The sequence below is a fragment of the Apium graveolens genome, chromosome 2 (genome assembly GCF_009905375.1).
Source record: "Apium graveolens cultivar Ventura chromosome 2, ASM990537v1, whole genome shotgun sequence".
Classification (NCBI taxonomy): Eukaryota; Viridiplantae; Streptophyta; class Magnoliopsida; order Apiales; family Apiaceae; genus Apium; species Apium graveolens.
The window spans coordinates 19,621,861-19,637,052 of NC_133648.1; the positions used below are offsets into that span (position 1 = coordinate 19,621,861).

The 15,192-nt window shown below is 31.9% G+C and overlaps 1 protein-coding gene across 2 annotated transcripts; it reads left to right on the forward strand.

Annotated features, from left to right (window-relative positions):
- Positions 1-5,536: 5,536 nt before the first annotated feature.
- LOC141707072 (two pore calcium channel protein 1A-like) lies at positions 5,537-12,454 on the forward strand. 2 transcript variants are annotated; one of them, XM_074510042.1, is made up of 8 exons: positions 5,537-5,792; positions 7,137-7,283; positions 7,429-7,536; positions 8,281-8,376; positions 9,711-9,841; positions 10,448-10,508; positions 10,725-10,903; positions 10,985-12,454. In XM_074510042.1, exons 1-8 carry the CDS (start codon positions 5,661-5,663, stop codon positions 12,261-12,263), a joined length of 2,133 nt encoding a protein of 710 aa, XP_074366143.1. In that variant the 5' UTR covers positions 5,537-5,660; the 3' UTR covers positions 12,264-12,454. The 2 variants fall into 2 exon arrangements, with proteins under 2 accessions (XP_074366143.1, XP_074366142.1); XM_074510041.1 differs by having other exon boundaries at positions 10,725-12,454.
- The last annotated feature ends 2,738 nt before the right edge of the window (positions 12,455-15,192 follow it).

The window sequence follows — 15,192 nt, forward strand, 5'->3', positions numbered from 1 at the left end:
ACAACTAATTATAATAATAGAGAATTAAGAATTGCGTGATGTCGTGGATACAACTTACTAAAACACCTATCGCCCCTGTTTTCCTTTAACTCTCGCCCCGCGGCTTCTTTAGAGTTTTTAATACCAAACTCGAATGCTACACAATGATCGAATAGATTAATATATAGAGTACTTAATATCCTACGATATTTAGAATTTTAATAATAACTAAACTACCTAACATAAATCCTTTTTAAGATTAATTAATTTATTCAAATTATAATTCAAAACATATAAATTTTACTATTATTATTATTATTATTATTATTATTGTTATTGTTATTATTTAAAATCACTGATATTACAGCCTATTTTCGTGGGGATGCTATTTTGATAACTCTTCCCTCAAAACGTGCTAAAATGGCCCATTACCCAACTAATTGATTTGAAATTTTTGGTCCGAGCTAACTAGTCATGTTACTGGGTCTCGTTATATTGAGTACCAGTGAATTGATCCCAGTTTGTCTCTTTTTATTACCTCGTCATGTACTTCATTGTCCAAAATTTTAGATAAAGAATGCCGCTCATAGAGTTGTTCAAAAATCTGTTAAAGCGTGAATCATGAAAAAAAGAAAATATGTTCTCATATGATCTAACTTGGTTTAATTTGGTCGGAACTAATTTGATTTTTAAAGAATCGTATATGATGGTTGATTTGGAAAAAATAAAAATCCGCACTAACTAGAATCCAAACACTAGTTATTTGTCAAAAAATTGGTCCGTTGAGGCGTAGACGTCACAGTGAAAATGTAGAAGTAGAGATAGCCTAGTTGGTCAAGGGCCCATATAATGGTTTGGCCCGGAAGTGTATGGGTCATACTGCTACAGAGGTTTTGGTCCCTATGTTTGGAGTTCAACGCAACATTAAGTTAAATTCATCGTACATTAATTTAGTTTCTCTCCAGAATTTATCTACTGTAAGTTGACTGAATCTATAATTATGCGGTACTCGGAAGGAAATTCAAATCTGTGTTTATATAATAGGGTTGTTTAAGATTTCTTAAAAAAATTTAGAGTTAAATTCATTTTGTACCCTCAAACAAAATTGAAAAATAATTTTGTATCAAAACTTTCGGAAATACAATTTGCACCCCTCAACTTCAACTTGCTAAGTCAATATGCACTCTTTTGCAGATTATAAATAAAATGATATTGGGTAAAACTGGAAATTCATTTTAAAATGTAAATAAATTATAGTTAGAATTTCAAATATAATTTAAAATATTTATAAAAATGATTTCTTTTATATGAAATATTAATATTGACCAAATTTTTTTTATTAAATGCACATTAAATTATAACGACGTCAAAGAATTAAAAATGAAATAATTATAATTAAATTAAGTATATAATTAAAAAATATATATATAAAGTCATTTTGAATTTACTTTTGGTAAAGTTATATAATTTTTGGCAATATTATTTTAACTAAAATTTGAAACTCATCTAAATAGTATTATTCGAAAATTTTAAAGTTCTTATTTTATAGTTATAATAATAAAGTTCAGTTTTTAATATAATCTGAAAAATAAGAAATTCAGTTTAATTAATATTTTACTGAAATTCTCATTTGACCCCTTATTTTTTTAATTATAACCGTCAAAGGGGTGCTTGCTGATTTGGCAGGTTGAAGTAGAGAAGTGCAAACTGAGTTTCCATAAACCTGATACACATTTGTTTTTGAAAGAAAATAAGAGTGTGCAAAGTGCATTTAACCCAAAAATTTAACTTATGACTTAAAATTGAAAAGTTGATATGAACATTTTAATTTATAAGTTATTTAAGTATTTGGATAATTTTACTTATATTGACGTGTTTGGTAATTATACCTTATAAATTAAAAAAAATCCAATTCAAATTTATAAATAATATTAAAAAAAATCAACTCAAATTAGATTAAAAAAATCATATAATATTAAAATAAGTTCGTACATTTTAAACTAGTCTATACTAAACGTATTGGGTTCAATCGTTATTCCCTTATTTTGATTATTAAAAATAAAAATAAATAGTGTTATAGCTAAACTATTAGATATATTTTTGGTTCAATCGTTATTCCCTTATTTTGATTATTAAAAATAAAAATAGATAGTGTTATACACCTGCTAAACTATTAGATATATTTTAATTATCCCGCTAACCTACGATCATAGCTATAGCTTATTCCTATAAATTACGAGCACCGCTTCTTCTTAATTATTTAATTATATTTATTATAAATTCATAATTATTTATATATTAATAAAATATATTAAAATGATTATATAATTGAATAAGTAAAATTTAAAAAAAAGTATTAACGAGAACCGATATATTACAGGATGATTTAAGTTACTATATTTAAAGACACGAAGCACGGATATTAGTGCGCAAAAATAAGTTGTACGAGAAAGTTAGCATTATCTGCATTCTCATTTTAGCCGTTTAAGAGGTAAAAATGGGAGTTAACTTATTTCGGCAAACAGCATGTAAGAATAAAACAGGCATTTGGATCAAATAGAATGAATAATTTTGACACGCAAACATGCACATAGTCCTATTATATGACATAAAATGAAGATATCGATTAAATGATAAGATGGGCATGCAATTGACAAAATTAATTAATAAGATAGCATTGCCGACACCAAATGGCCGCTGATAAACGGTTTGATTGAATCCCACCCCTTATTTCAATTCTTGCATGACACCTCAACATCAACATTAACTTGCCTTTACGTTACTAGACTGACCACACTGTCACTTCACTTCCATCCTCATGTTTTTTCTTATCTAAAATTTATTTTCTTTTTTCACCTGTGGCTGGGCTGGTCAAAATGATTTTGTGTCCGTTTATAAAATTTTAAAATAAGTAACTTATAATTTAAAATATATAAATGACTTATAAATCATAAATAATTAAAAATTTATAAGTTATATAAGTGTTTGGATAATTAACTTATAAGTCAATTTTTTTTTACTTAAATGAGCTAAACTAAATAATTTTTAAATACAATCTTCTTAATTCTTGAATTTTAAATTTAAATAACATTTAAAATATATATTTTATAAATAAAAATTAATAAAAAGTTGAAAAATCAAAATAAGTTGAGAAAAAATACGTTTTTATTAACATTCAACTTATCAACTTATAAGTTGTTAATACAATTCTGAATATGTAGTATCTTCACAATCTCCATTAAAGCTTCATACAATATCCAATGTTCAAACTTATCTACTAATTACAGACTTGTTTCATTACTAGTACTACTTGTTTACATTTCTTGTTGAGTAAGTATTGAGAGAAGGAGATGACTAAAAACTGACTAAAACTATAGACTAGTCTATTAATTATATATGTATCACAGTTGTGCGGATTCAGAAGTTACAAGCAGCATCTTGTGCTGAGCTATTTGTGAGCTGTCACTTGTATTCTGTTATAACAGAATTGTGGAGTGATTCTTTGCTGACATAAGCTGATGTAGAAGTGAGGTCTGTAGAAGCTGACGTAGTCGTGAGGTGGTCACATATATCAACATCCCCCCTCAAACGAGGCAGAGTAGAAGTCATGCCAAGTTTGTCAAGAAGATCCTTAAAATGTGCAGAAGGAAGAATCTTAGTGAAGATATCAGCCAACTGAGAAGTAGTAGGCTGATAAGTGATCTGTAAAAGGCCTTCGAGAATTTTATCTCTTGTGAAATGAACGTCAATTTCAATATGCTTCGTGCGTTCGTGATGAACTGGATTCTTAGCAATGTGGATAGTACTTTGGTTGTCACAATGAAGAGCGACAGGTTTGAGGTTGGTGATACCTAACTCTTCGAGTAAGCGAACCATCCAAGTCACTTCAGAAGCAGCAGCAGACATGGATCGATATTCGGCTTCAGAAGAACTTTTGGAAACTACGCTTTGTTTCTTGGATTTCCAACTAACAGGAGAGTTACCAAGTAGTAAGATATAACCAGAGATAGAACGAGGAGTATCAAGACATGCACCCCAATATGAATCAGAGAAAGCTTGCAGAGTTAATTGTTCGTTCCCTTTTAAAAGAATTCCCTGATTGATAGTAGAAGCTACATATTTGAGAACATGCGATAAGGCCTGAAAATGTGGTATTCGAGGTGATTTGAGGAACTGACTGAGATGTTGTACTGTAAATGATAAATCTGGTCGAGTATGTGTGAGAAAATTCAGTTTACCAACTAAACACCTGTAGTGTGATGGATCATGATAGAGATCACCTTCATCCGCTTGAAGTTTGAGATGTAATGGTAGAGGGGTGACAACTTTAACTTATAAGTTGGATCGACAAACATTAATCGATAAGTAATTACGGCTTATAAGTCAATAAGTTACTTATTTGGGGCCCCTTTGTTTCATCATCTCGATTTCAAGAGGTGTGTCGGGCAAATGTGCAATTATTTTCCGGCATGAAAGTAAAAAATATTAGTATATAACTTTGTACTATATTATTATTATTATTATTATTAAAAAATATTACAATATGTTACGATTTTCTATTTTTGAAACCGGATATATATATATATATATATATATAATTTCGATCCAGGTTTTATCCAAAAATCAAGTATAACCAATTCATATTCTACCCTAATTTATTTAATTGCATGATGTTTTCATTTAATTGCATATATTTTTTAAATTTTATTTGAATTAAAAATTTAAACCATAAAATTCTTAATTTTAAATTTTTAAATAATATAATTTGATAATAAATATATATTCATAATATTTTAGAAATTAAGATATTTTAGGTAGGAGATGTAAAATAAATAAATTATTTTAGTACTTTCAAATTTTAATGAAAGCATTGACTCCCGCAAAAGTATTGTACCATTGATTTAGATATGATAATAGTAATGCAGCAATTTCAACGAGATATAAATGAAAGCTGCGAAAATCATTTATTTATATAACGCATTTTACTCACCTCGTTTAAGTTTATTTATTTATGGGAGTCACCTGCAAAAATGAGTGGCGCAAACGGGATCAACGTGTCTCCCATAATCCCCTGTTCTGACCTTCTGCATTCAACTTTTCTTTTTCCTCGGCTGCCTACCTATCTCTTCTTTACGCGTATAAATATTTAATTTCAATTTTAATATTTTCCAGTTAATTTCTCAAAAATTAAATGAGAGCATACATTGTTATTAATTATTTTTTTAAGACTCATCAAATTAAAAATATTTACTTCATTATTACTAATTAGAAGATAAATTTCAAGTTATGCATTTAACCTTTTTTACCGATTGACGTGAATAATGCTAAACTTTAAGTAGGACTTATAATGTTGTACTCGCGGACACTGATTAACAAATAACACACAGCTTAAATACAATTTTTTTGTGAATTATTTAACTCAAAAAAATTATATAATTTTCGTACAGATTACTTAAAAATTAGTAAAGTACTCCAAATAAATAATATTTTCCAAAAAATAAATATAAAATTAACATATATAAGTATATAACTAACTTTTTGAGTGGGAATTGTCCGGAGTGAGATGTGGTTGGTGTTATAATATCCGTATAGTTTGTGTTCGTTAAAGTTATCGAACTACTTTATGCTATGAATATGAAATCCTTGTAAGAATAACAGAATTATAATTTTATTACACCAAAATGGAAACACATCTACTTTTGCGAGGAGAGGGTTCGGGTCGGCTGAGAGATCGTTTACCCGCTTTCAAACGGAGGTCTGACGCCATTGCTTATGGTTCTTCTTGTCAGAAAGCTGCTGCTCTCGTTGATCTCGTATGCCTCTCTCTCTCTCTAAATCTCTCTCTCTCTCTCTCCCTCTCTCTCTCCCTCTCCCTCTCCCTCTCCCTCCCTCTCCCTCTCCCTCTCCCTCTTCCTCTCTCTCTCTCATGATCACATGTCTACATTGATCTGGATGTTTCATATGTCCTGCTTGTGCAACGCACCACTTTTGGTTTTAGTTTTCAAGTAATAATGTTTTGTGAATTTACTTGCAAATTCATTTGCTAGCTAATATAAATGTACAGTCATGTTTTCTGTCAAAATAAAATGTTACAGTCATGTTCATGTTCAGACACAAATTATCTTAGCCTACAAACTTTACAGAACTCGAGAATTTACTATATATTTAAATAGGATTTAACATACATTTTTTACATTAAAATAAATTTTGTAGTTCACAAGTATAAGATTTACTAAAATACAAGCTCAATGAGATCATTGTTTTTACGATTTGTAGGTTAAGATGATTTGATTTGAAAATGATTGTACGTTATGTATATGGTTGAGTCTATTTAGCTGCCAAGAAATCGTATTAAGAGAGTTCGTTAAGGAAATTGAAGCTTCAAGGTTGTATAGAACAATACCGCGATGACTTCATTAAGAATGTCATAGTGTTTGATGCAAGGATGTAGGACAATCTTTTAGACGTGTTCGTTTCTTTCCCTTTATGTTTCCTATATCAATTTGCATTTTTTGCTGAAACTAGTTTGTTTTAGATATGTTCGCCAAATGCTGACACTGATGAGGAACTTTAGTCAAAAGCTTACATCATTTTCCTACAGGCTACAGGCTACAGGCTCGAGGAGCCAACAAATATAAAGATCCTGTACTGCGTTATTATAAATTATCTAGGTTTCGATTGCCTCCTTAATTTAAACATGAATATACATTAAGGCTATATATGTATGTCAGGTCATTAAGGCAATACACTGCTCTGTTTTTATGGTACTGAGGTAAGAAGCGTCTAACGGGGATGGTAAGAGGATTAACCAATAGGCTAATTATCCCCACCATATAGTAAATGGAGAGAAATAGGATGAATACCTTCCCCTTGCATTTACAGTACAGTTTCTTTGAGACATTTTAATATTTAAAATGACACATTTCAGGAGTTAAGTTGGTTCTAACCTTGATAACGAATATATAGCCATATAGGTTCAAGTATGAAATAATAGCCAACTTGTATTGATAATATCTAGCAACTCGTGCCCTTACACATGCATATACATCGGTGCACACTTGCTCTCAAGTAGAAGCATCATTTTCCTAGAGCTAAACTAACATGCGGCATGACTATTGCACATTGTAACAATATGGTACATGCCCTCACTTTTGCAGGCTGAAGATGGCATTGGATTACCGGAGGAGATTCTTGATGATGAAGCAAGCTTTGCAGAGGCAGCAAAATTATACTTCTTTTTTATTCGATTTGATGTCATCTGGTCCCTTAATTACTTTGCGTTGTTATTGCTCAACTTCTTGGAGGTTGGTTAAGATTTAATAAGCTAATGATGCTCTACTATAAAGCCTACTGGAGCTTCAACTCATATGCTTCATCTTTTTTACTCGGTGTGTTTCATCAAGTTGGCAGGGATGTTAATTGTTTAATTCTGATCTTACATATTCGCAGAAACCACTGTGGTGCAGCCAGAATTTGGCAATTTCTTGCGATGACCGAGAATACTACTTTCTTGGACAGCTCCCCTACTTAAGTGGGGCTGGGTCTCTTATATATGAGGTAAGGATTTTGTTAAATGTGTGGAAAAAATTCATCACTATGACTACTATGCGAAATCTGCACAAGAATATATATAGCATTATCAACTCCCAACCACAGTGAAAGTAACTATTATACAGCTTCAGAAGTTTCCCTCTACACATATCAGCAGAAAACAAGATATGTCTCTAGTTAGTTCTATGCTTCAAATCTGGTCAGTATTACTCTACTCGCCCAAGACGTAACTTTGACCAGAATTATTCAGGTTTCCAATAAGAGCATGAACAATAATTCTGTACGAAGACAATCAGATTTATGGTCTCTGTCTACACTATGTATAAACATGTAGCCTTTGGTCCATAGGTTTGCCAATCAACATTTGTATAAAGAAGATTAAACTAGAAAAGTGCAATAAAAGGTTGAGATTCATATAGCATATCTGTGTTAACGGCTTAACGCAATGGTAGTAATGCTCAATGCTTATCCAAAATAGTTTAAATATATTTGAGGTAATATGGTGCCAGTAGTTGAACGAATGAAAACATTTCATTTCTCTCACTCCCACACATGTTATTGAGCCACAAAAACCATCATACCTTGATTTCTAGTTTGGCACCTGTGGTACTATAGAGATTTTGAAGATATATGCTACTAATGTAACTGATCTAAGTTACATATTGTTGTTCACTTGTCCCAACCAATAAGAGTTAAGCCTGTATGAGCTACACGTCCCTAATACCAATGAGTTCTCCATTAATTTTGTAGGGAGTTACTCTTGTTATTCTCATGGCACATATGTTCTTCCCAATTTCATATGAAGGGTTTAAGCTCTACTGGAAATCTCATCTTAATAAACTAAAGGTAAGTACTCTTCTGTCATGCCCGGTGCCCCCGTGGCCTATTTTTTTTCTCAACTCCTGATGTATGTTTTGCATTCCTTATATTAGTATTATAAACTTTTTTAAATATGAATATCTTTTATCGCAGAAGATTTGTTTGAAATTACCAAGTTACAATATACTTGTGAATTTAAGCCATGTAGGTTTAACTGGACTATTGGAAACATGGTGTTTGGCTGATAAACCATGTGGACTCCATTTTATGATTAATGTTAAGATATTATATTAAATAATGAGCCAATATTGATTAAGTTGACTGCCCCATAGAGGAAGACTTAGGTACTTATCCTGCTTACATTGATGTAATTGCCAACATAAAATATTAATGTTTTGGCCAAGTTATAACCTTCAAGCTCCATTATATGTGGACATGCCTTGTAAAATTTGTATACCCTTTCCCTTAGATAAAAAAAAAAAAAAATCCTGTTAGTGTTAATTGCATCTGTACTTCCTCCGTGGGCTAAGAAGCATGAGTTAACAAATTCAAGAATACAAGATTTATATCAAAGTCCTTTATTTATTAAAAAAGCAACTGGGAATTTTTTGTGCAGTGAGAGGTGAAAGAAATTTGTCACTGAAGTAACTTATTAAGTAAAAGTAACTATCACGTGACGTGTACAGTCTACCCAATAATTTTTTTGATTAAATGGAAATTATCATTTGAGTTGACCAAAGTGTTACTGTGAAGTGTGAACAGAGCATTTCAAGTTGAGTTGGGAAGTTCAAATTTAAAAACGAACCTATATTTCACAGCATGCTTTATCTAATATCTCAGCATCATCGTTTGCGAGCCATAAGCTAAGAAGTCGAATTCCAGATTTTTGGCACTTTTTAATTCTATAAAGATAGTATTTAAAGTAGGGTCAAGGAGATTTTAGATGTATTACTTTGCATGTTTGATCAGATACTTTGTGATCTAGAAGAAATAACTGTGTCCAAGGTGATAGGAGATTACAAATTATGACATTAGACAATATATAAATAATCAGTTTACAGATTATTTATCTAATCATAACATGTTTTTACAATTTTTTTGTTTTTAAGTAGGCAAAAGCTTTTGAACTAAATGTGCTCAATATTTTACGATATCCTATATTTGCTGTGAATTGTTGTTTAATCATCAAATGAAGCATTTTTTTGTCAAATAAAGATTTGTTATTTTGTAGATGATGAAATTCTGAACTTGAACTTAAAACCTCTATGATTTTGGTTTACACCACTTATCGGTGGTACTGGTTTCTCTCTAAAAAGACGATTTCTGTCTAATATTGTCCATATCTTTTATTTACTTCTCAGATCCTTTTCCTGCTGGTTCTGCTTGCTGATTTCTTCGTTTATGTGCTTTATCTATCTCCGGTGGCATTCTATTCTCTCCCATTCAGAATAGCGCCTTATGTCCGAGTTGTTTTTTTCATTCTGAACATCAGGTATTACTGGCTAGACCTGGCATCTTGAGTATGAGACAGATTATTAATGATTGCATGTTATATCTATGAATATTGAAAGCATCATACTTTAAACTTCTTTAGACCTTACATATATAATAGATTACTCTTTATAAATCTTAAATTTTTTAACCCTTCGTAGCATTTACTCTTTCAGAAGATACATATCCAATTTGGCAGTAAGAAGTTTCATACACAATGATCAAGGATAACAAACGATTGATTTTCTTATGTGTTCGCGAAATTATCAAAATTATATGCCAGAACATGTTTCTTAATTTTTTTTTAAAAGAACAGAGAAATCTCAGGGCCTTCAATATCATTGTACTTTCATAATGCAGTGTACCTTTAATTTTGTCTGCCAAGTGCTTACCTCAACTGAAATTTCTATTTTACCTTTACAAGACAATTTTTCGATGACAAAAGTTAAATTTATGTTTCAAAACGGCACAAGGTAGAACTGGTTGGATGTACCAAATAAGTATATTTGTAAGGGTCAAATGATATCATTGTGGTGTGCACAAGCATACCTGATATACATACAAATCTGATTAGATTCCTGATAATTGATTTTGTAATTTACTTCAGGGATCTACGAGAGACGTTAGTTGTCCTTGCTGGAATGGTAGCCACATATGTTAATGTTTTGGTATGTTTTCACTATAGGTCCATATCTCAATTAGATTGTACTATACCTGTACTCGATTTTAACTGCAAGGTTGCAGTTTTGTTTTGAATAGCAGAAGCTGCTTTTTTTTTTGTCAGAGCAGAAGCTGCTTTAGTGCCACATATTCTTGGTTTATATTTAATCGTTAATTTCCATGGACTTTGATTGGCTTCATTTGTAAATGTGTGTCAATTGCAGCTATTAGGACTTCTATTTCTGCTGTTCTCAAGTTGGTTAGCATATGTCATATTTGAGGATACAGAACAAGGAACAGCGTTATTTACCTCATACGGTGCAACAACATATCATATGTTTATCCTATTTACCACATCGAACAATCCTGATGTCTGGATTCCTGCATACAAAGCATCACGTTGGTATTCCCTATTTTTCATCCTTTACGTGCTCTTGGGTGTTTACTTTGTCACCAACTTGATTCTTGCTGTTGTGTATGATAGTTTCAAGGGTCAGCTAGTCAAACAGGTTGTTGGAAAAGATCGTATAAGAACTGGGATTTTGAAAAAGGCATTTGATCTTGTAGATAGCAATAAATCCAATTCTTTAAATAAAGAACAATGTATTAGTTTGTTTAAGGAACTCGGTAGCTACAGGTCATTGCCTAATATCTCAGAAGAAGATTACGGATTAATATTCGATGAGTTGGATGATAGCCATGACTTTAGGATTAATTTTCAAGAATTCACTGATATTTGCAATGCCATAGCACTTAAGTTTCAAAAGGAGGATTCCCTGCCTTGGTTAATGAAATACCCATTCTATCGTGCAACCTTCTCCGAGAAGTTAAAAACTTTTGTTCGGGACCCCAAATTCGAATACGTGGTAATTTTCGTTTTGATGCTGAATCTTGTTGCTGTTGTTATTGAGACGACTCTTGACATACAAGACAGTTCTGGGCAGAATTTCTGGCAACAGCTTGAGTTTGTCTTTGGGTGGTTATATTTCTTGGAAATGGCGCTAAAAGTGTACTCATATGGGTTCGAAAACTATTGGAAGGATGGCCAAAACCGTTTTGACTTCATTATCACTGTGGTTATAGTTGTGGTTGAAACAGCAACTTTTGTGTCTCCTAAGGGATTACCATTTCTCTCAAATGGTGAATGGATTCGCTATCTTCTTATTGTAAGGATGTTAAGACTTATAAGGCTCTTGACTTTTGTTCGTCGTTACCGAGCCTTTGTTGCCACGTTCCTCACTCTGATACCAAGTTTAATGCCCTACCTTGGTACCATATTCTGTGTGCTGTGCATGTATTGCTCTTTGGGGGTGCAGATCTTTGGCGGGTTGGTAAACAGTGGAAACCCTCAGCTGGCAGAGACGGATCTTGCAGATAATGACTATCTACTTTTCAATTTTAATGACTACCCAAGTGGGATGATAACCCTTTTTAATTTGTTAGTAATGGGAAATTGGCAAGCGTGGATGCAGAGCTACAAAGAGTTGACATCAGCCTGGTCTTACATATACTTTGTCAGCTTTTATCTAGTAACTATTCTACTGCTTCTGAATTTGGTGGTGGCATTTGTCTTGGAGGCTTTCTTTGCCGAAATGGAGATAGAAGATGCGGAGAAGTGCGGTGATAAGGACGACGAAGGCGAAGGTAAGGAGTCCCGACGACGTTCTGCTGGCACGAAAACACGAAGTCAGAGAGTTGAACAGCTCCTTCATCATATGTTGAGCTCAGAATTGGATCAGCATGCACAATGTGCCGATGCTTAAATGCTGCTTCATCTCATATTAGAAGAATAATGTGTGTTATGTTTATTGCTCACATATATTTCAGCTGATAAAGGGAATGTATTTCTCCTTAATCTTGTTAGGAATCTATGTACTATTATTACGAGTTAGCCTGTTGATTTAAATTTGTTATGTAAACATGATTTCCTTTTATGGACATTCCTCTTCAATCCTCCAACTGTAAATTTTCTCAGTTATTCTCGCCATTACACTGAACACTTCGTGACGATTATTTTTACAAGTGCAAAATAATTGTTCTCGCTGTTATGGGTTGAATTATTGCGTAACATACAATTCCTGCAATATTTAACTATCAATTTATATGAAAAATGGAAAAGGAACTACAAGTTGATCATGAAACATGTTGTTAGAAGTTGAGAACAAGAGCAAAGTAACCCAAAACAGCACAAACAGCTGCTACAAACTTGCCTTCTCTAATCAAAACTTTTAACACCACACAAGTGACCTCTCCAGTAAGCTTCTTCCCTTCAATCACCAAAGCTTTCCTTGGCTTCCCAAAAAAATTCAACAAAACAAGCACGGTTATCCACATCATGAAAATCTCCGGAACCACCACAACCAAAGCAGCCACTATTGCAAGAAGGCCAAAGATCAATCCCAACGCCATTGACGCGTAAATTGCTGGCCATACACATGAGTTTGATGAGCTCGAAACGGAAGATTCGTACCAGGAAAATACATATTTGAGGAGGTTCCAAGAGGAGGATAAGAGTATGGTCACAAAAAATACAAAAAGAAATGCCAGTGTTCTTCTTCTGCTCATAATACTTATGATTAATGTTTGGGGCTGTGAAGTGCATGCAGATGGAGTTATGGTTTGTTTCTGTTCTGTATAAACCGCTGCCATTGCTAATGAAATGGTATACTTTAAGTTAGAAAAAAGATACTAGATGGTTTTGATTGTTTTTTTGTTTGCTTTGCCCTCTTTCTCCTCAAATTTAGTAAATTTAGGGGTCAGGGAGGGGTTTGGAGTTTTATATATACTGTGAGAAAGGCCAGGGTACCTGACCGATGTAAAAGGTGCATACTTGATAAGTTTACTCATATCGAAACCTGACCGTATCTATACATATGTGTTAATAAATTAAAATATTACAAATGTCACGTCATTTCATTCGAAAAATATTTTGAGAATATATTCGAGATATCCCAACTATTTATACGGTATTAAGTGAATTAGGATGTCCAAAATCTCAATCTCAATTAAAATCTAAATATTATCAAAATTTTAGTTAAAGACGTTCGATTTTTGAAAATTAAAGCAAATTCAAATCAAAATCGAAATTTAAAATTTGATATGCAAAGTCCAATTTCATCAAGCTTTGGATTAAATCGAAATTTTCAGATTTAGACCGAGTTTAAATTAAGGCTCTTGAGTATCGGTTCGAAAAATTCAAAATTTTTTGCTTTAAGAATAAATTCAAATCTTAATCCAAATACGGTAAAATATAGGGGTGTTTAGTTAACGGTTAATGTGTCCGGTTAACGGTAATCGGAATCTTAAACCCAAATAATAGTGTTTGAATAATCAATTTAGGAGTGGGGAATGAAAACCCATTTCTTCTTGATGGGTAAATTAAACCAACCATATCACTTAAATTTTCATTTCAATTCTCATTAACCCCGTTCCTATATCCTTCATTTCTATTTCCGATTCCCAACCTAACCGTATATTAAAACGCCCCCATAATATGTATCGGATTCCTAAGCAGGATGGTGGATTTGTGCGTGTGTAAGATGATGATAAGAGGACCATTCGCAGTATCCTGTAGTGTTGGAAATATAATTTCCAAATGCAGGATAAACTTATCCACAACATTGATAGCAGGATCCGATGAAAGAGAGTCTGTTTAAAGAGATTTACCCCTTGTTCCCTAACTTTAAAAAATTAGGAAATTAAGTGTATGGTAAATAAAATAATTTTACTTTCCTTCGTAACTATCCTCCCGACTTTAAAAAAAATTGAAATCAAGTGCTAATAATATAAATTTAACAACATTTTGCTCCAAGATTTTAATTCCAAAAATATGATGAAAGTAAATTATCTCAGTCACTTCTCATTTCTCATTAAAAAACTGGAGAGCAAACCCTTATAGAAACTTCATTTTACATAAAAGAGAGGGTGCCATTTAATTAGCACAGCCTATTATATTTCTTTTTAGATAATTACTAATATTATTTTTAATCTCAGAAGTCTGATCAGCTTGATTTGTTTTTTTTTTTGCTAGGCTGTATATTAGATTGGGAAAATTTTATATAGAGTTAAACCCTGGAACAATCTATCTAAACACAATTTGAGGATAAAAGATTGGGAATGGAAAGTAAAAATGGACAGAAAAGCTCAAGTCAAGTCATAAGTAAAAATGATAATATTAATCTAAATATAAGTTAGTCCTATCTCTTCCAGGATAAAAGATTGGGAATACAAAGTAAAAATGGGCAGAACCCAAGTCATAAGAAGAAAACGACAATAACTAATCTAAGTATGTCAGGATTCTCCCTTCTATATCTGATCGAGAACATGGGATAAAAATGGTAAAGCCTTTTTTTTCTAGTAAAATGACGGATTTGCCCCTATATCTACTATAATTAAAAATTGTTAGCGAAATTGTTTTTGGCGAGAATCGAACCATGATATATCTCATTAGTTCTTACACTACTATGTTACTATGTCTTTGATATTTTTAATCAAATACTTAATATATGTCTTTATTTTCATTTTTCTATTGTAATTCATGAAATAACATTTTTATCATATTTTTTTCTTTTATATATATTCTTTTTTATCTATATAAATAATTAAAGTAGCAATTAAGATAATAATTTTAATCAATATTTAATATATATAAAAAAAGTCATTATATGAAAAGTATAAATAAATTAAGACATA

Bases quoted from the DNA above. Each gene is read 5' to 3' on its own strand.
- LOC141707072 (XM_074510041.1), top strand. From the start codon at position 5,661: ATGGAAACACATCTACTTTTGCGAGGAGAGGGTTCGGGTCGGCTGAGA. The intron at 5,793-7,136 runs GTATGCCTCTCT...TCACTTTTGCAG, and splicing joins CTGCTGCTCTCGTTGATCTC to GCTGAAGATGGCATTGGATT. The intron at 8,377-9,710 runs GTAAGTACTCTT...TTTACTTCTCAG, and splicing joins CTCATCTTAATAAACTAAAG to ATCCTTTTCCTGCTGGTTCT.